This window comes from Chenopodium quinoa, unplaced genomic scaffold (assembly GCF_001683475.1).
Source record: "Chenopodium quinoa cultivar QQ74 unplaced genomic scaffold, ASM168347v1, whole genome shotgun sequence".
NCBI lineage: Eukaryota > Viridiplantae > Streptophyta > Magnoliopsida > Caryophyllales > Amaranthaceae > Chenopodium > Chenopodium quinoa.
The window spans coordinates 5,284,847-5,309,235 of NW_018745448.1; the positions used below are offsets into that span (position 1 = coordinate 5,284,847).

Consider the following 24,389-nt stretch of genomic DNA (forward strand, 5'->3'; position numbering starts at 1 on the left):
TTTGATGACCTCCTGCAAGCTAGAGAATGCCATCCCGCTTGAAAACCGCTACGCCTGTAACTGCTTCCAATATAGAAGATTTCTTCGCTTGAAACGATCCTCCTCCGCATTGATAACATTCCACGTCCAAGGAATACTATCGAAGATTGCTTCTCTTGAAACAATCCTCAGTTGTTTGTGACAACTCTCCACAATCTAGGGAACGCCACCTTGCTGTTTCGATGTTCACTCGTCTCTGAACAAAGAGCTTCTTCTTGATATGTTCACGCGCCTCTGAACAAAGAGCGTCTTTTTTATATGATCTTCTGAATGAGGTGTCCACGCGTCTATGAACAAAAGAGCTTGAAAATAGGAAATGTCCACGCGTCTCTGAACAAAAGATCTTGAAAATAGGAAATGTCCACGCGTCTCTGAACAAAAGAGCTTGAAAATAGGAAATGTCCACGCGTCTCTGAACAAAAGAGCTTGAAAATAGGAAATGTCATGCGTCTCTGAACAAAAGAGTTTGAATGAAATGTCCACGCGTCTCTGAACAAAAGAGCTTTGGTTGATATGCCCACGCGTCTCTGGAGCAATAGAGTTTGAATGAAATGTCCACGCGTCTCTGAACGAAGAGCTTTGATGATATGCCCACGCGTCTCTGGAGCAAAAGAGCTTCTGATGGAAATGTTCACGCGTCTCTGAACAATAGAGCTTCGGTACTTGAATGTTTGTTGCGATAATGTTCTGAAGAAAAATTTCCGAAGACCAACGTTTGTCGATCTCTAAAGCTCGCCTGAACTTTGCTTTCGCTAAAACTAGTATGTCGGTGTTTCCGTAATGAGCCATATCTTAGGCGCTTTAAGCTAAGCGAGACGATCTTTCATCAGGTCGACCCCTTATTGTGATTGTAATCAAACTGACTACTTAATCATGTCAAATTGCTTATAGGGGCTAACTGGCGTACCAAGGAACCCGAAATTGCTGTACGAAGTCGAAATCACCTTTCTGAGAGGTTTCAAGCTCTGTCGTTGCTGAGATATCTCTGGCGCCAAGAATTAATTCTGTCGCCGAACGCTGTGATAGGGTCTTCCCTGTTCTGCTGCACCTGTACTTATTTTGACTATAAAACTTTGCCAATCTCTTTAATTATCTTAGGGTTAACCTAAGGTTTAGCATTGCTTGGCTGATTGACTTGTCATGACTCAAAGTATAAACTTGACTCGATATGATTGACTCGAGGTTGACTCGACTCGAAGTGAAAAGACACGTGTGACTCATGACCCGTGTGTGCTTTGTAATGTGATCGTGCGACTCAAAAATGCAAAAAAGCAAAAATTTTCCGTCATTTTTGTGGAGGGTACCGACTTTCTCCCAAAAAAGAAATACGCGAAAAAGAAAATCAAAGGTTTGAAGATGCATGTTGAATGAGCTTAGTCAAATGTCATTTGATACTATCTCTCAAGGTTCAAGGATTAATCCATCCTAGGCTATCTCAACTGTTGACTCAATGATGAAAGCATTTGGGTAACTTAGGCACGGAGGCTAAGTACTTCATGCTTCGTGAGCAATGATGATTATGATTGATGAGTGATGTTGATATGATAAGGCATGCTTCAGCGTTGTGTTAAGATTTCATGACAAAGGGTTCCTAAGGGAAGTATATTTGGTCATGTATCTGTGCAGTGTGTGAAAGTGACACTAAAAGCTAGGCCACAAGAGCTAAGTGTGTGGAAAAATATATTATTGAAAAGAGTCAAATGGTGGTGACTCTTAGGTTAGGTAAGCTAATGATGTAGGGATCAAGCCCCCAAGTCTAACTCTAAATGAAAAGGGATGAGCATAGGGAATTCCTTGATATGATCATGGTGTAAGTGTGTGAATGTGAATATGAATGCATGTTTATTATGGCCGCACCTCGATGTGAGGTTGCCTATGTATCCGTTAGGAATCAGGCCGAACGTAGCTCTAGCCAAACCTCGCACAAGTGTGTGTATACCTCAAAAAGGTCTTTTAAGGGTTGTAACGTGGTTAGGCTAAAGGCTGAAGAAGAAGGGGATAAAGGCTCAAGACCCTAGATAAGCCCCCAAGGTGTGCAACCTCGCTTTTGAATCTTTATAATTCTATGCTTGAGTTTCTACCCTTTTTTAGCTCTTTTTGCTTTAGCATTTATTTTATTTTTGTAAGTGTGGGCAATCCCGATCATGCGATCTATCACTCACTTGGCATTCATGTTTCTCAAGCACGGTACCGAGCACTCGATAAGAGACGCAATCTGAGACGTGTTCTTATCAAAGATATTTTCATATCAAAGACATTGGAACACTTTCCCTTTTGTACACTTTTATTTATTTTTTGCTATTGCTTTCTTTTGAATTTGCTCAAGCTTTCTTTAGAATTGCATAAGTTACACACCATCCCATCCCAAGGTTAGGTAGATGTAGGTTGAAAAAAGAAAGGTCTATCGTTAAACGAGGCTCAAAGTGGTTTATGAAGAAAGGATTTGTATAATTGAAGGGCGAAAGGAGATATTATGTGGCTACAAAGGGTGCCTCAAATCATTGGTATACCTTGTGCTTAGCTCGACATGGATTTTTTTTTTTTTTTTTTTGTAATGTGATGTGATGATCATATGCAAGGAAATAAATGCTCATTTTATTAAAAAGGGAAAAAGGAAAAAATCCTATTAATCTAAAAGAAAATAAAAGGTGCCTATGCTAGACTTATTGGGGAAAGGAAAAAATGAAGAAGAAATAGAAAAAGAGGTCACGAAATCTTGTCGTTGAAGCTCGCCTCCTGTCTTGTGTTGTTTCATCATCACCCTCATTTTTTGTTTGTCAATCATATGACTCAAACTCAATTCAACACACATGGATGGAAGAAGTGAAGAAAGATTGGAATAGAATACGAAAGAAGATTTAGATGGAGGGATATGAAGGATTAGGAGTAGAATGTACCCCAACTCAAATGACGGAAAAGACCGACTCATGCATGAACCTAAGACATGGCCATGGTGATGTGTACTCAAAGTGTGTGCTAAGACTAGTGAGTGTAGGTGACATGTTAAGACTCGTTTCATGACCATGTGGCTAGACTATGTGACCAAGACTCGATTAATGACTCGACAAGATGTTATTGACAGCGGGAATTAACCGAATTAAACAGAAAACTGATTAATTAGACATTAGGTGATGACTCGACAAATAATCCGAATTGTCGGCCAAGCGATAGGACTGGCGTCGCATTATGGTGATTGGCGCCAGGCAATTTAGTAAATGTCTGGCGCTACACACTATAATGTGGCGCTACAGCTCAGACTTTGGCACCAATATTGGGGCTTCGGTCTGGGACTGTTTTCGGTATTAATAGTCAACTGGGGTATGCCTAAAGTCGTACTAGGTCAATTCCGATAAAAAAAAAACTTTATTGACTCAAATTAATTAATTAATTGATTAATTAGGCAAAGTTCTTTAAGTCATTAATTTATTTAATCTCAACACAAGTCAACAAACAGTTAAGAGAAACATAGAATATATATGCACAACAAATAATGCACAATTAGTCAAGTAGGCACAATATGATGCAATGAATTCGCAACCTAACCATGGCTCTAGTTCTCTAAAGTTCGGGATAAGGTTTAGTCAAATAGGGTCCATGGTTAATTGTCCAGATGCACCGCGTAGAAGCCTAACCGTGAAGGGTTAACGCGTGTGGATAGGACACCGCGAGTTTTTAGAAAAAATTCACTTCCATGATTTGGTGAATTCAACATCTCAGATGTACCCTTTGTTTCCAGGAGCGTTCAATCGGGTAGATAGAGCATGAATTCCCAGAGGGTTATGTCCATATGTTGAACACATATGGGTTTCAGAAAAGTGAGAAAAAATTCAATCAGGAAGCAGGATCGAGCAAACAATACGAAAAACCGGTCGAAATTAGAACGCATATTTCTGGCTCGGTATTGTGGGAAATTGGCGCCAGCAAACAGAGACTGGCGCCAACTTTTAACTGTAGCGCCTGGCGCCAATACTAGCGTCTGGCGCTACGGCTAAAAGTTTGGCGCCAAGCTCTGGCCCCTGACGCTACTTCCCACATCCCTCAGCAGCATTCTGTGCTCAATAAAATCATCCAGTTTCGCGGGTGTTATTTCATTCCTAGTTGTGAAAGACATTTCTCAAATTTCCTACGTGTAAAATCCTATGTTTTTGACTCATTACGGATGGTCTTTCCAATGAGAACCTTTTTATGCATATGACAATAATGTTAATCAAAATTACTCACATGAAATACTCAGAACTTTTCGAGTCTCATCCACTCATTCTAAATCATTGCCGAAACAAATTCAGGAATTAAAATAGAAATCCTCTCCAGTGGAGTCGCCAAAAACTATAAGGAATATTTTCAAGCCTTTAAAAATCCCACTAGCTTGAACCCCACTGTGATCATACACTAAAGTACGGTGGCGTCCAAAAGGGAAGAAGATAGAGCAAAAGAGTCGCCAACAAGTTTTTTAGGAACTTGTAAACCGTTCACGAGGTAAAGGTTACACCCCTTAACGATCCAAGAGATCGTCAACTCCATAAGTTCATGAACCAAATAAGGGCTCGGGGATGATGGTACAAATCCAACCTAAAAGAGATTGAACCTGCCCTAATAATAGGCCTCTACTTTATTCTGCTCGTATTCATGTGCGCTTTCTGACTAACATGCAATCAATAGGATTAACCCTAAACCTGTTTAATCTATGTTGGTTGAATATTAATGCACAAATAAACTATTATTGGCGATCACTTGAATTATAATCACAATTAACCTAACAAGATTATTAATTATCTTATTAAGCGTGATTACAAGTACCAATTCCCTTTAAACATGCAATAAAAGGTGATCAAGCAATAACAAATAAAATAATATGCATATCAAGCAACATAATAAATAATCAACATCATTAATAATAATAACATCAATCATAATCATAATCATGTTAAAGCATAGCAAGATCCTAGGCATGATACTAACAAGATTAATAACAAACCCTAGCATGTCACTAAGCAATAAAAATAAAATCTTTAACCCTAACATGATACTAACAATCATAAATAATAGGAAGAACATAGGAATCATCGTACTTTTAATCATACTTAATATTAAAGTTACCCTAGACATGATACTAGGAATCAAAATAACAATCTAAGCATGATTTCTACATCATAATATCAATTAATCAATAAAGTACTTACTTGGATGCCTCGTACCTCTTTCTAATAACAAAATACACGCGTTAGTAACTTCAAGGAAAATAATAATCAAAGCAATTAAATTAAATAATTGAAAGAGAGATTTGGGACCAAACCCTCATAAATTAAAACCTTTCACGTCTAGGGCGAAGGCAACTTCGAATATGGCTAGGTGTATCTAGATCTTGCGAATGCGGAATTTTGTATTTGAAAAAAGCAAGAAAGAAAGAATACTAAAGAAAGAATTTTATTGAAAATTGATGAATGAAAACTTGTGAATGAAGAGAGTTGATGAATGAAGAGAATTAATGAATGGTAATTGATGAATGATTTGTGAATGAGAGAGTTGATGATTGATGATGCTTCTTGATGAATCTTGATGAATGAAAACGGAGTTTTTGATACGATATTTATAGAGAAAATCAGCCAAAAAAGATAATTTAACAAAACAGAGTCCGACGATCGCAAAACAGTATTGGCGCCAACCCTGGCTAACTGGCGCCAGGCACCAGTGGCTAGCGCCAGACGCCAATGGCTAGCGTCTGGCGCCAATCCTGGTTCCAAGCGCCAAGGCCTAGGGTTGGACGCCAAATTGGATTTCAACGCATTTTCGAAAATCTGATAAATTTACCGTACTGGAAGATAAAATAATATAATTTCTTCGAAAATGCTATTTGATCTTAATTAAAACTCTGAAAAGTCCTAATTGAAATTAAGAATGAAAAGAACCTTCTAGAATGTTCTAGAAGACTAAAACCATTCCTAATTGCATTAGGAATGATAAATTATATTAGGCCCTCCCCTAGATCATTGGGCCGTACTTAAAGCTCAAACCGAGCCCAGTTTAGTAAATTGGCCATAATTTTCACAATATTCATCGGAATTGGGCTTATAATATATCGTTGGAAAGGTCTTTGCAAGCCCCATCCAACTACACAACTATTGGACCCATATCATGGACCAACCAAACTGGATTGGCTGTTTTCTTAAAATAAAGTTTTCAAAATCAGGGAGAAGAGAAAAGAAATAAAACTTTCCGCAACACTAGACCTTTCCACACTTCGTTTCATTCGATTATGATTCGACGTGAAAGGCACTCATCACCGGGTTTGGTTTTGGAGAGACACAAATGGGTGTCTACACTTTGATTTTAATTCTGAATGTTTGCATGCATTTAACAAATTAAAGCAAGAGTTAATTTCAGCACCTATTTTGATAGCTCCAGATTGGAATTTTCCTTTTGAATTAATGTGTGATGCAAGTGATTATGCTCTTGGTGCTGTTTTAGGGCAGAGAAAAGATAAAAAGCTGCATGTAATTTATTATGCTAGTAAAATGCTTAATGATGCTCAATTAAATTACACAACTACTGAAAAAGAAATGCTTGCTGTTGTGTTGGCCATGGATAAATTTAGATCTTATCTTATAGGGTCTAAAGTAATTGTCTTCACATATCACTCTGCCTTAAAATACTTGTTAAGTAAAGAGGAACCTAAGCCTAGATTAATTCGTTGGATTCTTTTACTACAAGATTTTAATTTAGAAATTAAAGATAAAAAAGGCATTGAAAATACTGTTGCAGATCACTTATCTAGATTGGAAGTTGATAATAATTCTTATATACCTATAAATGAATCATTTCCTGATGAACAATTGATGGCAATTGCTAGTATTCCTTGGTATGCTGATTTAGTAAACTATCTGGTAAGTGGTATTATTCCTTCAAATCTAAGCTATCATCAGAAAAAGAAATTTTTGTGGGATGTTAAACATTATTTTTGGGAAGAGCCTTTGTTATATAAATTTTGTGCTGATAGTCTCATTAGACGATGTGTGCCTGAAGAAGAATTTCATAACATATTGTATCATTGTCACTCTTTAGAGTGTGGTGGTCATTTTAGTACGAATAAGACAGTAGCTAAAGTTTGGCAATCTGGTTTTTATTGGCCTACTATGTATAAAGATGCTAGAGATTATGTTAGCAAATGTGATAGATGCCAACGAGTAGGTAACATATCTAAAAGAAATGAAATGCCTATGAATATTATGCTTGAAGTTGAGTTGTTTGATGTGTGGGGAATTGATTTTATGGGCCCCTTTCCTTCTTCCCATAACAACAGATACATTTTAGTTGTTGTTGACTATGTTTCTAAATGAGTAGAAGCTATAGCTACTCACACTGATGATTCTAAAGTTGTTATGAAATTTCTTAAAAAGAATATTTTTTCTAGATTTGGTGTTCCTAGAGCGATTTTAAGTGATGGAGGCTCTCATTTTTGTAATAAGCCGCTTGATTCTCTTTTAAGAAAGTATGGGGTTAAACATAAAGTTGCATTAGCTTATCATCCTCAAACCAATGGTCAAGTAGAGCTTGCTAATAGAGAGTTAAAACAAATTCTAAAGAAAACTATGAACATTTCTAGGAAGGATTGGGTTAATAAGATTGATGATTCACTATGGGCGTATAGGACAACCTTCAAAACACCTTTAGGCATGTAACCTTATAAGCTAGTTTATGGAAAATCTTGCCATCTTCCCGTAGAAATAGAGCATAAGGCATTTTGGGCTATAAGGGAGTTAAACATGAACTTTAAGACTGCTGGGGCTAAGAGATTGCTACAATTGAGTGAATTAGAAGAGTTTAGGTTAGATGCTTATGAGAGCGCTAAAACATATAAAGAGAAAACTAAACTTTGGCATGATAAGCACATTAATCACAAGAATTTTGAAGTGGGACAGAAAGTTTTACTCTTTAACTCACGCTTGAAATTGTTTCCAGGAAAGTTGCGATCTAGATGGTCCGGTCCATTTACTGTTGTGAAAGTTTATCCATATGGTGCAATTGAAATACAAGGAAAATCTGAAGTTTTCAAGGTGAATTGTCAGCGACTTAAACCTTACTTGGTTGATGAGATGGTGCCTACAGGAGTGACTTACTCCTTAGAAGAACCCACTGAAGATTAAGCACCAAAATAGTCAAGCTCGTGACTTAAAACACGCGCTTCTTGGGAGGCAACCCAAGTTCTTTTTCTTTTCCTTTTTTCGATTTTTGTTTGTTTTTCTCATTCCTGTTTTATCTTTTCTGTCTATTTGTTCTGTTTTCTTGCAGCTTAGAAAATAAGATGGTGATCTGGACACTTCTAAATGAAGAGAAGGGAATTACTGCTTTGCTAGCTATAGCCAGCACCTGGTAGAATCTGCTGTTTCAGGGATGTGGCTGTTATGTGGTGTACCTGCTGTTGACCAGAGTAGCTGCTACAAACACCAAGCCTCAAATTCCACCAGGTTGTCTCTTTCTATGCTTAGTTTTCTTTGTTTTTGTGTCCTTGGTTGCTATAAATACACCAATTCTCTGCTTTTCAATTCTGTTTATTAACATTGAGGACAATGTTTGTCCTTAAGTGTGGGGGAGAGTTCAGAAATTGCTGCAAATGCCCTCTGTATTTTGAGTTATACTTATTTTTGTTATGTGTTGCCATGTATGAAGCATGGCTGGGATTTTGTGCAGGTTTGAATGACTTAAAAATTTTGATATATGCCTGTTTTAGGGGAAGTGCTGCCAAATTTTCTGCAGAATTTTCATGAAAAAAAAAGAGAGTTTCATTTTGATTGTTTCTAATTGACTTGTTTTGGATCAATAAAATATATATATATATATATATATATATATATATATATATATATGGTATGTAAAGATAGCATAAGTCCTTCATTGACATTGGTTGTGACATTTTTTGTGACTTTGTGGTAAGATGGATTGCTTTTCCCTTATGCGATGAATCCCGAAAGGAGGGCCACGAACCTCGTAAGACTCAATTTTCAACATATATATCCTTCTTCTTGATCGCTCAAATTGGGACTTGCATTTTAGCTTCCTGAGATCAAAGACCAAGGTGTATGAGAAATGATAAAGGCATTATTTTTTTCTTTCATGATTAGAACCTTCAGAATTTAGGCTCACTCATATTTTTTCTTTTTTACATTTTCCTGTTGCTTAGCCCTGTTGTACCGTAATATCCATCTTTTGGTTAACCTACATTACAAGCTTATGGCCTTTACCTATGCCTTGCTAAAAGGAGTGATGTTATTATTGAGTTATGTCTTAAGTTTTGTAATAGAAGGGGGAAGAAAAAAAATTTGAAAGTATGAAAAGAAAAGAAATAAAAAATGAATGAAAATGAGCCTCGAAAAAAAAAAAAGTCTGAAAAGAAGGGTTGGAAAAAAAATGAAAAAAAAAGTTGAAAAAAAGCAAAAATATCATACAATCGAAATAAGTTGAAAATGATGAATATATGATGAAAAAAGGGTTATAGTTTAAAAATTGGAGTACGGTGATGATATATTGGTAAGAGTGAATATGATCTCTACTTTTAAAGATTGGGTACTACTCTTTTAGCTTGGCATTTTTACCACCACATTCCTAAATATTCACACCCTTAACCCTAGCCTCGTTACAACCATATTAAAGTCCTTTTGATCTATATATGCTATTGGTCTACAAATTGGTGGAGGGTTAGATTTTGTGCAAGTCCTGACGAGGGTCATCAAACCGAAGAAAGGCATGAGCTAAATGGTTGAGCATCCCTAGGGTGGATTCAAATTTGGGGAAAAGAAGCGGTAAGAATGATTGGTCAATGAGGGTGCTAATTCTTGTTTCGTATCACATTTGATCCATTCTTGTTGATTGTGACAATAAACTAATGTTGAAATGAAATTGAAATTCTTGATATGATCTATTATTATTTGCTCGAGGACTAGCAAATCTCAAGTGTGGGGGAGTTGATAAGTTCATATTTTATATACTTTATTGTATCATTTTTACTCTATTTTAGAGTATAAATTATGTGTTTATATATAGATATTAATGGCTTATCATGAAATTTACTTTGTTGAGCTTAATTGATAACATTTACTTAATTATACCCCTAATATACGATTTTGACAAAGGAATTACTAAAATTTCAACTTTCATATTGTTTCAGGTTTATTACTTACAAAGACTAAACAAAACAATAGAAACAAAAGCCCACTATATACTCACGTGCAACATATAAGCAAAAGAAGTAGTAGTAGTGGGATTTAATACCCACCAGCCCCTAATGGCCCAAGAAACAGAAGCTGCACACGCACAAAGAATTGGAAGAAAAACCCTCAAAATTGAGATACTGTATTTAAGGGGAAGCGAAGGCAGTATCGAAAGACACACACGGCGAGCACGAACACACAAAGACGGAGACGAAGAGCAGCGTTCGACTTCTATAATTGGAGTTTACTCTTTTCTCTTTAAGATTATGCAATTAACAATGTTATATATTATTGATTGTGTTTTCTTAATCTCCATGTCTAGCTAATTTCCTTTGTTCTAGGTTAGGGATGTAGTCCATTATAATCTATCAATGAATTGGATTACTTTGTTTGGGTTTGATTTATATAATTGCAATTTGATAATCTTGTTTTAATTCGTACTCTTAATCTGGCCAATTGATTGTATGTTTAAGGTATTGGATTATTAGCGGAAGTGAAATTTCAATACTAGTTCGTGGGATTATCAAACGTCAAGTAGTATAATTTTAGGAATAGTTATACACTTGGGGTGGTCTTTTTGAATTCCTATTCTTAATGAGTTTATTTCAATTGTTGTGATCACGGAAGTAGACATAATGTTGATTTAAATATGCGTTTTCTACCTTGGAAGAGGAGATTACATACTATTGGTAATTCAATCATTGTTATATTATATATGTTCAACCCTGCAATTAGTTTAATTTCATTATAGAGAGTAATTGGCGAAACCCGAAACCTAGAACTACTTCTTATTATTGTCTATCGTTTTATTAGTTTGCAAGCCTTAATCGTTTATAGTTTAGTACTACTTTTCTCATATTTTCGTCGTCTAAATAATATTCTAGTTTCTTAATTTGGTACTTGAGTAGACCTCCTTGTGGATACGATACCTTGCTCACCCTATATTTACTGTAATTGACCCGTACACTTGCGGTAGATTTAGACCCGACCAAGAATCGAGTAAAGGCCAATACGGACGAATGTGACTCCATGACTCACTTCGTACCATCATCCCCGATCCTCTTTTCGTGGTTCCGAGCCATATGGAGTTAGTAATCTTATGGATTATGAATGGCGTGTAACCTTCACGGGTCAATCGTTGTTGCCTTTCGTTATCTCTTAGCTTTATCGTGGTTGCCTTCTATGATCCGTGAACGTTTTACAAAGTTCCTTAAAAAAACTTGTTGGAGACTCCCTAATTTCCTTGTCCCTAATCATATATGTCAATTTCCACTTCCTATGAGTGCCAAGCATATTCAGAACATGCTTATGCAGGCGCACTTCAAACAACGCCTACAGTAATTTGCCCGAAATTCAATACTTAATTCAAGGCGTGAAAGATAGAACTGTTTAAGGGTTTGGACCAAATCAATTTTACTTTCATTTAATTTAATTTAAGTTACTAGCGTGTTTTGTTTTATAGTTGCAAACAAAAGCAATCAAAGTGAGAATCATGCTTTTTTTTATTCCTATTATAGTTGTAACAATTTTTATTGTTCTTTATACATCAATTTTTGTGTATAAATAGTTACATTGCTTCCAATATTATTGTTTGTATTTTTTATTACCTTTTTCATGTTCAAAGGGAATATGTAATTGAAAGTCATGCTTAATACAATAATTTAGACGACCAGTTTAAGTTCCTTTTTAATCTTTTGTTTAATCAAGTGATCACTAATATTTAAAATAATGTATGATTAAATATTTAACCGATTTAGCTTAATCTTGTTTGGAGAAAATTGAATCTTTTTTGTTTGCATGTCTTTGAGGTCACATAAAATTTTCGCTATAAGAATCGAGTAGAGGTCAATACGGTTGAAGTTGACTTCTATGACTCACTTCGTACCATCATCCCCGATCCTCCCTCCTTTCACGGTTCCATATAGAATTAGTAATCTTTGGATTATGAAAGAGGTGTAACTTTACGGATCAATCATTGTTGCCTTTAGTTGTCTCTAATCATGACTGCCATAAATGATCCGTGAACGTTTACAAGTCCCTTAAAAACTTGTTGGCGGCTCCCTACTTTGCTAATCCTTTGTCATGTAATGTCAAATCCCGCTTCTTATGATTGTCAAACATATTCACATATGCTACAAAATGACGCCTACGGTAATTAAATAAATTCAAGATTTAATTGAGTAATAAAATAATAGTATTAGATTGGTTAGGTAAGGGTATATGTGGTTAATACCATATATAGTAGGAATTGAATAAAAAAAAATGCAAAGTCACTGAATAAGGGTATTTATGGTTAATTATCATATATAGTAGGAATTGTATTAAAAAATGCAAAGTCCCTAAACTTTGGTCCAATAACCAGCATTACTCCCTAAAATTTGGCCATGTCAACAATAAAATATAATGAGGTCCCCAAACTTTACTGAGTCATTGCACTAGCCACCATAAATAATTACTCATTGGTGGTTACGGGACCAAAATTCAACTTTTGAAAGTTGAGAGACAAAATAATCAAACTTTTGCCACAGTTTAAGGACTGTATTTGATCTTTACTCGTAATTTCATTATAACAAATAGCATTTCAGATTATAGATAGTAATTTGTCAAGTACTGCGTTTATAATGCTAAATTTGCGAGTAAAGACCAAATGCAGTTCCTAATGAAACTATCGTATTTGTGCACTTTTGATTCCTTAATTATTAGGTGTGCGCTTTTAATCCCTCAACCACCCAAATTGGTGTTTCTAACCAAAGGACTAAGCTTAGTCAGCAATAGTTTAGGAACCTTTATTTAATATGTATCACTTTTTTTTCCTAAAAATAGTTTAGTGACTTTGTTAGAATTAATTAATAAGTTAGGGTATAGTATAGGGTGAATTAGAAACTAATAATTGCTTTATTATTTTTACTATTTATAAAGAAAGATATTATAATATCTTTTCTGATACTACTAGAAAACAGAGATTTTCAATGAAAAAAAATCGTCGATAATTCTTCGTTTTTCGTTCCATCGAAAAATGGTTGTTGGAAAAGTATTCAGTGGAAAAACGACATTTTTCACGATAAAAGTTCTTCCAGCGTATAATTATGTATGATTAGTGCTACTAAATTTATTTTATAAATTAAATTTTGATAAATTAATATGGTGATAGATTTTTTTCAATATTTTTTATTTGAGAATAACTTATAAAAATCATCTTTCTAATACGCTATAAGAATGAAACTTGTTTCCAACGGATTTATTATGTTTTAAATACTGAAAAATATGTCGAAAAACTCATTTTCGATGGAATTCTATTGAAAAATGTGTGTCGAAAAGTTAATTGTCGGAAAAATGACATTTTCTGATGGAATTCTGTCAGAAATGAGTTTCCGATGGAATTTCTGTCAGAATAATATCCATGAGATAAAATTTCTTCTGACGAAAATTTCGTTGAAAAATGCTAAAATAATGCGTGCACAAAAGTAAAGGATTGAGGTTTTAAAGTTTTGTAGTGGAAGGTTGGGAAAAAAACTGTTAAATTATTATAAAATTTGCTTGTAATTCGGTTATAGTGTTATATTAGAGGTAAATTTAATTTTCAATCACTTTATTTGCCAATTCACCCTACCCCTTTATTTAATTCCTTCACCCTATAATATCCCCTTTATATAATTAATTCTGAAAAAGTCATAAACTATATTTATGAAAAAAAAAAAAAAAAAAAAAAAATACACATATTAATAAAAGTGTTAAGTTGCAAGTGTGAGTTGTTGTCCTACATGAAAAAATTATATTAAACAACCATTAGTTTATAACCTAAGTGAGCTACTCCTTCTATTGTCATATAATTTTAAAATGGAACCTCACTTGGGCTTATGTGTGGGCTTTTCTCTCCTCCTTGTCTCTCCCCTGATTCCTAACGGTGATATCAAAGCTGATGGTTCGGCTAGGCCTCTCGCACGCGTTTTTTAGACGTTGTGTAGAGTTGTGAGGTCAAGACCTGTTTATTGGCGATCTACTTAGAGGTTCTTGTCTACACCCCAGTTTCCTCCATACAAGCTTCTCATTGGGAGTGCTATAAGGGTTTGGGTGCATGTTTTTGCTCAAGGGGAAGTATTCCGAACACACACATGAGGGGGAGATTGTTAAGTTGCAAGTGTGAGTTGTTGTTCCACATGGAAAAATTGAATAAAAAAAGTAAAGAACCACTAGTTTATAACCTAAGTGAGATACTCCTTTTATTGTCAGAGGTTATATAAACGGATGGTTGAGAGACAATAAAGTCATATCTCACAAGGGTAATATAGGCATTTCAGGCGTCAATTTAAAGTTGTCTTATTGAGTTATCAAATAATATCACTGGAGTCTCAGTGGTACTTCAAAAAGCTCCACTGGAGTTTTAGTGGAACAAAATATAAACTCAGTGGTAGTGGTTTCCAAAAATTTTTGTCCGTTTTTGCACACCACCTTTATCACTCTTCCTATCTCTCTCCTCCTTTCTCTCTCTTGTCCCACTTAATCCCATCCCTCCTACCAAACGCCCCGTCATGTTATTTTAATAGTTGTGAGACATTTTCATTTGTCTCACAACCCTTGATTTACACTTCCTCTTATTGTCATATGTTTTTAGAATGAAATCTCATTTGGGCTTATGTGTGGGCTTTTCTCTCCTCCCTGTCTCTGCCCCGATTTCTTGTATTATTCTCTCGTTCTTTCTCCAAGTGAAAGAAGCTCTACAAACGAAAACATAAAAAGTCATAAAATATGCCAAAAAAATAATTTTTAAAAATTTTGACACATGGATAACGGATACAAATACAATACAACTATACAAGTCATCTATCTAAATCTAGTCTAGAAATTACAACACGTAACGCAACTAGCCAACTATCCAATATCCAAATTCTATGAACTGTCTTGTAAAAAATTAAAAATTAAAAAATCCTTTTTTTTTCGGGAAAAAAAAAAAAAAAAAAAAAAAATCCATCAAGTGTACAACATTAGTATAACAAAATTAATTACTAAATTAATTGAGATGCATAAGTTTTTATTAACATCAAAATTTCCAAACACCATGATTTCTTCTTCTTCTATCACCAGATTCCACACTATCTCCTCCTCTGCTACTGCAGTTCGTACTTCAAAGTTTCTTCCTCAATCAGATTCCAAAAGCTCCATTTTTTTCAAACCAAATCTTCCTTCATATCAACCCATGTTGAATAACAAACGAAATTTCTCTGTAAAAAATGATTCTTCATCAAATTCACAAACTGGGTCTCATGTTTCTCCTTTTCAGGTAATTTTTTTCTAAAATTTGAATATTAACTGGATTTATTTTATTTCATTTTTTTAATTCTCTCTTCTTTTTTTTTTTTTTTTTTTTTTTTTTTTTAAAATTGATTCTAACGATTTGGGAAACATCTGTCATTTTGATGTGGGGTTTTCTTGTATTTATATGATAATATTCGAGGAACTGTTGGACATGATTTTTAAGCTTTTACAGATTGAAGTAACCTAAGAAGATGATTTTTTATTTTTATTTTTTTATAATTTTTTTAAGGAGTTGAATGGAAAAGATTATAGGATATAATTTTAAATGGTATTTGTAAAGATTGATTTCAAGGTTGTCATAGGAGGTCCATCAAATTAATCTCCTTGATTCACATGCAAAAAATCAAGATGATGGTATGTTCTTTAAAAATCTGTAATACTTGTACAAAAATATGTTATTAAAATACTTCTTATGTATAATCAAGTATATAATCATGATGATCGGATATTCAATCATTTCGACTGGATTGATTAAATATACAAATGCCACTTGATTTGTGACTGTTGTGATTTGTGAGTTTTGTAAATCAAAGATACCAACCAGTAATTTCTCGTTAGTGGGGGTTTTAGCTACTACTGTTAGTATTTTATAGTGTTGATGATTTTTATTAATTTTTTTTTCCCTATGATTAATGAAATATACAAACAGGATATAGATTAATAGTCGCTGAATAACACTTAAAATCATCTTAGTAGTCGTGATATTAATTTTTGCTTGGAAATATAACTTTGGTATATTGGGTGTTTGTATATGTAAAGGGATCAGAATCATTTTTCAGAAATGTGCTGCAAAGTATGGAGACTGTCTATTTGAACAGGAATCCAACGGCAAAACGGGTCTTGGAGCTTGTTCATTCAGCTGGAAATGATCGGATTTGTTATGATCATTTTGCTTTTCGTACTTTTGGGGTATGCTATTTTCACCACTTAAATTGTAGCAATAGGGAAAGGCTTGTTAATCTCAGAGATTAACCTGGGCTCCCTCTTATTCTTCATACTTGTAATTTATATGTTATAGAACTACTAAGTAACATGTAACATTGCATATTGGGTTGATAACATATGACTAGCGAAATGAGAATCCAAATTTGTGCAAGGACCTCATTTTGATACCAATATTGCAGGTGGATGGTCATGGTATCGATTCAATGGCTAAGGTCTTTCTTGATTTTGGGTACATCCAAAAGGACGAGCTGAGATTTCCTGGAAAGAAGTTGAAAGCTTATTGGTTCTCCCCTCCCACAGTTTCCTATGAGGGAGGCAGTGGTGTCAATGGACCTTTGCCTAGGGTGTTTATTTCCGAACTTCTTGTAGACCAGATGAGTTCTGAAGCTCAGGTACACTCTCCATTTGGTGTGTGTCTAGCACAATTTCAAGCTAAACTATAGCTTTGCTTGATGTGGGATAACTGTGAATTCTCACCATGGAAATTTAGCTCCGAAGTGTTATAAGCTACTAACAGGATGTGGTCAATACACTAGTTTATCTGTATTTTGGACACAATTGTTTAAGTGTGAGGCTCATATTTAAAATGAAGAACATAATCTGTATGGTACATGAAAGAATTTGTTTCTGTATAGAAGATAGAGTAGAAGTATCACAAGTATACCTCGTCCAGCAGTTATATATTTCCCTTAGCAGAAGATATCCTTGTTGAGACTTTTATTTTAACGTTTGCTATTTGCAATTACAGGAAATAATCAGAAAGTACACTGGGATTTCAGGAAGTGGAAGTAAATATGCAGCTCTTGCCAGTGCACACGGGTCATTGACCTGGGACAAACCCTTGCATTCCGAATTTCAACAATTAGCTAGGTAAAATGTCTTCTGACTTTCTGAGTCTATCTTCTTGATTGAAACTGAATTGATCTACAAGTGGATTTTATCCTAAGACCATCCCTGTGTATCGCTGCTGAGTGTCAAGTTTCCAACTGCTATATAACCCTTTTTGAACATCCATATTGTCTTCAAGTAGTATGTGTCTTGAAGCACATTCTGTGACTTGTATTCTCTCTGAAATTCATGTGCTGTAATTTTAAAATTACAGAGAAAGCGAATATGCTGCATGGACACTAGTTAATGGATATGCCTTGAATCATGTCACTATTTCCACTCACCAACTGAAGTCAAATTTGAACAACATCAATCGCCTGAATCAGTTCATTGAAGAGAATGGATTCAAGCTGAATTCTGAAGGAGGGACTTTGAAAGGTTTTTTTTTTTTTCTTCTTAATTTACCTGAAACTCCGGTACATTCACACGTTATACGATTTTTTATTAATACATCTCAAATCAGGCCCCTGCTTTACAAACCCCCTCCCCAACCCCCCCCCCCCTCTCTCTCTCTCCCCGTGTTTAATAAAGAATGAGAGTAAAAATGCATTGTTTGGTTTGGAGCTTGTGATTGCATAGTATCAGCATTCTATTTGGTTTATCATAATTTATGTTAAGATTGTTGGTCACTTGGTCGAACTCTAACTTAGTAGAGCACCGGAGAAATTTTGAAGGGTCATTTATGTTCCTTTGTGCTTACTAGATATATTATAGCCTCAAACCGCAGCATATGCTGTACTCAAAGAGGCAGTGTAAGATAAAAGGCTATTTCTATCTGAGAGGACATTCTCCGTTTGTTGAATTTTGGAACTTTGTCCTGCAAAAAGTTGATTTCAGGTACTACACACAACCCAGGGAGGTGATATTATTATACACCTATGTTCATGAATAGTGGGCACATTCAAAGGAAGACAATCTAAGTTGTGTTAAGGATAAACACACCTCTTGCGGAATAATCAATCGACCAAACAACAAACCACAAGCACACACAAGCTACTAGTTTGTTCAAAGGTCACACTTAGCCCAAGCTATATGAATTATCTCCAAGATCAACAAACCACTAGCAATATCAACACATATAATGCAGCAACTTAAGCAAAGAACGAGCATAAACAACCAAGCAAGAGACATACGATTTTTACGTGGAAAACCTCTTCGATGTGAAGAGTAAAAACCACGGGACTTTAGGAGTCCACCCAAAATGTTCTTATTATGATCAAAGGAATGTTACAAAAACACAATTCCAAGTCTAAAAGATGGGTACTCAATTGCCCAACAACAACAATCATAAGAACAAAACAATTGAGGAAGAAATTGAGAGATAAACCAGAAAACAGAGCTTCTGTCCTGAGGCCGTATCTCACGAAACAGAGCAGCAAATGACAATCCAACCGTTAAAAATGAAGCCCTAGATGTCCCGGACAAGCTGTCAAAATTTGAGCTAAATCGGACCACGGATGAGCTTCGATCGGGGCTGATTTCTGAGGCTGCGCAGTGAAAACCGTGAGCTAGGCTACTCTTGTGAACTCTCTGTATTTTTCTCACACTCTCAACTAATTTGCTTCCCTCATTTACTCCTTATGCTGGCAGCAAGTGATTAAGTCCCCAAAGACTTTGTTGTCCCAAAGGCTTCTACCGTAAGACACCCACAAAGTCAAGAAAGGAAGCTTCTCTTAGAAGACTTCACATATGGACCTTAACTACACTACTTGCCCTAAAACTAACACAACATCAAATGGGCTTTCTCCACATAGGAAGGGACCCATAGCCCAAAAACTCTCCCCCTCCCGACTATGTGGAGATGGTTGCCATTCCGGCAATCGAACAACAAGTCTCAAACTTGCCCCTTGGCAATGCCTTAGTCATCATGTCGGAGCCATTATCATCGGTGTGGATTTTCTCAAGCTCAAGGAACTTAGCATCAAGAACATCCCGTATCCAATGATACCTCACATCAATGTGTTTCGACTTTGCATGAAATGTAGAATTCTTAGCAAGATGAATAGCACTCTGACTGTCACAATACAACACATATCTCTTTTGTGTAAATCCAAGTTGAAGAACAAACCGCTTCATCCATAGCAACTCCTTACATGCCTCTGTCGCTGCAATGAACTCTGACTCAGTTGTGGACAATGCCACACACTTCTGTAATCTAGATTGCCAAGAAACTGTTCCTCCTGCAAAAGTGATCAAATAACCCGAAGTAGACTTCCTCGAGTCGATATCACCAGCCATATCCGAATCTGAGTAGCCAACAAGAACAGGCTTATCACTCCCAAAACATAGCTTCATATATGCAGTACCTCGTAGATATCTCATAATCCATTTCACAGCATTCCAATGCTCCTTTCCCGGATTAGAGAGAAAACGACTAACCAAACCAACTGCATGAACTAAATCGGGCCTAGTGCAAACCATTGCATACATCAAGCTACCCACTGCTGAAGCATATGGAATATGCATCATACTTTCCTTCTCTTCCGTAGAAGGACACTGTTGAGAACTTAACTTAAAATGCAGAGCAAGAGGAGTACTCACTGGTTTTGCTTTCTCCATGTTGAACCTCTGAAGCACCATATGATTATATGCTTCCTGTGATAACCACAACCTTCGATCCTTGCGATCACGAATGATCCTCATGCCTAAAATATTCTTTGCTGGCCCAGTTCCTTCATAGAGAAAGTCTTACTCAACTGTTGCTTCAAACTGACAATCCTATCCACATTTTGCCCTACAATAAGCATGTCATCAACATAAAGTAGCAAAATGATAAAATCATTGTTAGAAAATTTCTTCAAGAAGACACAATGATCACAAGAAGTCTTCTTGTAGCCTTGCTCCCCCATAAAGGAGTCAAACTTGCAATACCATTGCCTTGGAGCTTGTTTTAGGCCATACAAGCTCTTCTTCAATTTGCACACATACTCTTCCTTCCCCTTGACTTTGAAACCCTCAAGTTGTTCCATGTATATGTCTTCCTCAAGGTCACCATGAAGAAACGCGGTCTTCACATCCAACTGCTCAATCTCCAAATTCAAGCTAGCAGCAAGACCCGAAACAACTCTAATGGAGGACATCTTGACAACCGGTGCAAAAATCTCTTCAAAGTCTATTCCCTTCTTCTGGTTGCAACCTTTGACAACAAGTCTTGCTTTGTATCGTGGTTTCTTAGCATTCTCATCTTGTTTCTGCTTATAAACCCAACGATTCCTCAAAGCTCTCTTACCCTTCGGTAACTTCACAAGATCAAAAGTATGGTTATCATGCAATGATTTCATTTCATCTTTCATTGCATCTAACCAATGTTGCTTGTCATCACTATCCATGGCTTCCTCGTAGAACAGAGAACATAATCAGAAGAAGGATACCTCGTGGAAGGGCGTCGGTCTCGAGTAGACCATCTCACAAGATCTGGTTGGTTGCTCTTCCCCCTGGTCATCAAGCTCAATTGCATCACCATCATCATTATCAACATCATCATCTACCTCAGGAACATCATCCCCATTATCATTTTCTTGCACCTCTTCAGCTGGAGTTGGTGCAGGAGTCAAAGGAGGTAGATCCAAATCAACCAAATCATCGATACTGTGAGATGTAGATTCTTCAGCCTTTTGGATGTTTTCAATTGTCTGATCCTCGACAAACACTACATCCCTGCTTCGAATCAATTTCTTCTCTACAGGATCATAAAACCTGTACCCAAACCGGTCCAACCCATAGCCCACAAAGATGCACTGGCGAGTCTTTGAATCCAGTTTCGATCTTTCATCATTCGGAACATGCACAAATGCCTTACACCCGAAGACACGCAAATGATTATAAGAAACCTCCTTGCCTAGCCAAATCTTATCCAGAACATCACCATCTAAAGGAACACAAGGAGACAGATTAATCACATGTGTAGCTGTAAACAAAGCTTTACCCCAAAAACGTCTCGGTAACTTTGCCTCTGAAAGCATGCACCGTATCCTCTCTAACAAAGTTTTGTTCATTCTCTCTGCTACGCCATTCAGTTGTGGAGTCTTCTTTGGTGTGAACTGATGTCGTATCCCCTATGACTTGCAAGTGGTCCAATGTATTCACCACCATTGTCATTACGGAGGCACTTCAATTTTCTACCTGTTTGCCTTTCAACCAAAGCTTGAAATTGCTTAAAAGTATCAAGCACCTGATCTTTGGTTTTCAAAGCATAAACTCACGGCTTACTTGAACAATCATCAATAAAGATAACAAAGTAAAGTGCACCACTAAAACTTTTCACCTTGAAAGGACCACAAACATCAGAATGAACAAGGTCAAGCAAACCTGACTTTTTGGAAGAAGGGTGTCTCTTGAAAGAGTACCAAGCAATATAAGTCCATGAATCTCATCATCAAACTTGATTCCCATGGTTGACAACTGTTAGAGAATGCCATGAAAATCATTCAAGTGATCTGAAAGTGTCTTGCTTTCTCTGTACTTCAAGCCCATCAATTGCTTAATCAAGTGCAGTTTATTGTTACCAGATTTACTAGCATACAAGGATTCAAGCTTCTCCCAAAGGGACTTTGCATGCACATCATCATTTATGTGATTAAACACATTATCATCAACCCATTGGCTAATGAACCCACAAACTTGCTCATGTTCAAATTGCCATTGCTCATCACTTTTACCTTCTAGTTTTTCAGTACTAAACACAGGTAAATGCCAACTCTTGACATACAACAAATCTCTCATCTTTCTCTTCCAAAGATGATAGTTAGTTCCATTCAAACTAACCATTCTACTAGTGTTAATATTACCGGATTCCATCCCGAGAACTCAATAATAAAACCGTGGCTCTGATACCATATTGTTAAGGATAAACACACCTCTTGCGGAATAATCAATCGACCAAACAACAAACCACAAGCACACACAAGCTACTAGTTTGTTCAAAGGTCACACTTAGCCCAAGCTATATGAATTATCTCCAAGATCAACAAACCACTAGCAATATCAACACATATAATGCAGCAACTTAAGCAAAGAACGAGCATAAACAACCAAGCAAGAGACATACGATTTTTACGTGGAAAACCTCTTCGATGTGAAGAGTAAAAACCACGGGACTTTAGGAGTCCACCCAAAATGTTCTTATTATGATCAAAGGAATGTTACAAAAACACAATTCCAAGTCTAAAAGATGGGTACTCAATTGCCCAACAACAACAATCATAAGAACAAAACAATTGAGGAAGAAATTGAGAGATAAACCAGAAAACGGAGCTTCTGTCCTGAGGCCGTATCTCACGAACCAGAGCAGAAAATGACAATCCAACCGTTAAAAATGAATCCCTAGATGTCCCGGACAAGCTGTCAAAATTTGAGCTAAATCGGACCACGGATGAGCTTCGATCGGGGCTGATTTATGAGGCTGCGCAGTGAAAACCGTGAGCTAGGCTACTCTTGTGAACTCTCTGTATTTTTCTCACACTCTCATCTAATTTGCTTCCCTCATTTACTCCTTATGCTGGCAGCAAGTGATTAAGTCCCCAAAGACTTTGTTGTCCCAAAGGCTTCTACCGTAAGACACCCACAAAGTCAAGAAAGGAAGCTTCTCTTAGAAGACTTCACATATGGACCTTAACTACACTACTTGCCCTAAAACTAACACAACATCAAATGGGCTTTCTCCACATAGGAAGGGACCCATAGCCCAACAAGTTGAAGATGTAAACTTTTATGTAGCGAATCTACAGTATTTAAGCTAATGTTCCCTAAATATAACCCCAACTCAAATGTAACTTATGTTTTATTAAGGGGTTGATGTAACAACAGTTACAAGGTGATGAACTTTGTCACTTAAGTGATGGGAGGGGAAGGTGTCACTCTGAGTGTTAGCAGTGTCCATTTTTCGTGTTTTAGTTAAGGCTAATTGCAAAAATTCTTCTATGAATTTTTTATATTTGATCACCACTTTTTCAACAATGCAAATCTGAGAAATATCGTTGTTCCTGCACCAGTTAGTCCTGATGGTTTCCTGCTGCAAAGTTCAACAGTAGCTGATTCAGTACCTTTCGAATTCTCTGATGGTACGAAAGAATCAGTTCCATGTTCATACATAGAGTTTGCTGAAAGGCTTGTGCTTCCTCAGTACAAAAATTTACCTGATGAAGAGGTATCGATAGCCCCTCTTTTAAGTTTCAAAACATATGGAGTTTATTTACTAATATAGTGTATGTTCATAGTGATGCAGGATTGAATAGCTTTGCTTAACTTTTGAATGAATTATTGTAGGTCAAGGAGTTCCATCGACGTGATGGGTTTGAAGTTGGTAATGCTGATAAGATATTTGAGAGCACATCCATGGAGCAACTGACTCGAAAGGCTGTTTAGAAATGTGACTTTGATTACTTTGTATGTACATAGGGCCGATAGGGAGTGATATTTGAATAATGTCATGGTATAAGACATTTCTAATCCAATTACTAAAACCAAATAGGAGCTCCTCTGAACATTTTAAAACTTTCAATACTATCACGGGCGTTGAAAGCTCCAAACTCAGAATGGCAGTTGTTACAAGACAACAAATATATCAAGGGGGAGCTTTACCTTGAGTACTTTAGTGACTAATAATTATGATAAAGTATAGTTATGTACTCATGTTGAGACTTGTTAGAAATTTAGAATTGTCTTGATGTATATTTTCACATTATCAACTTTTCATAATATTTACCTATTGGTAAATAAAATAAATGTATCAATTTAAAAAGAATTCAATGGAGAGTATTAAAAATCTACATTTTAAACTATAACCAATTGAAGTAAACCATAAGTATTATCAATATGCCAAGTATTAAATACTAATCAATCAAAGTCAATGCTAATTACTGATTTTATTGATATTTAATCATTAAATAATGATTAATAGTTACTCCCTTCTTCCCTCTATGTTTGTATTTTTATGCGATATATTAAGAAAATGAAGATAGTGACAACTGTAAAGCAATTCAAATCTGCTATGTAGAGCATCAG

At 36.0% G+C, this 24,389-nt stretch overlaps 1 protein-coding gene across 1 annotated transcript; it reads left to right on the forward strand.

The window, feature by feature from the left end:
• The first annotated feature begins 15,085 nt into the window (after window positions 1-15,085).
• Window positions 15,086-24,129, forward strand: LOC110713862. Its single transcript, XM_021892301.1, has 7 exons — window positions 15,086-15,519; window positions 16,314-16,463; window positions 16,679-16,891; window positions 17,248-17,369; window positions 17,602-17,765; window positions 23,378-23,532; window positions 23,652-24,129. The coding sequence occupies exons 1-7, from the start codon at window positions 15,259-15,261 to the stop codon at window positions 23,748-23,750; spliced, it is 1,164 nt and encodes a 387-aa protein (XP_021747993.1). The 5' UTR covers window positions 15,086-15,258; the 3' UTR covers window positions 23,751-24,129.
• The last annotated feature ends 260 nt before the right edge of the window (window positions 24,130-24,389 follow it).

What these genes read in the sequence shown, in the direction of transcription:
- LOC110713862 (XM_021892301.1), top strand. Translation starts at nt 15,259, where the DNA reads ATGCATAAGTTTTTATTAACATCAAAATTTCCAAACACCATGATTTCT. An exon ending in CTCATGTTTCTCCTTTTCAG is followed by an intron (nt 15,520 to 16,313) that starts GTAATTTTTTTC and finishes GTATATGTAAAG; the next exon opens with GGATCAGAATCATTTTTCAG. An exon ending in TTGCTTTTCGTACTTTTGGG is followed by an intron (nt 16,464 to 16,678) that starts GTATGCTATTTT and finishes CCAATATTGCAG; the next exon opens with GTGGATGGTCATGGTATCGA.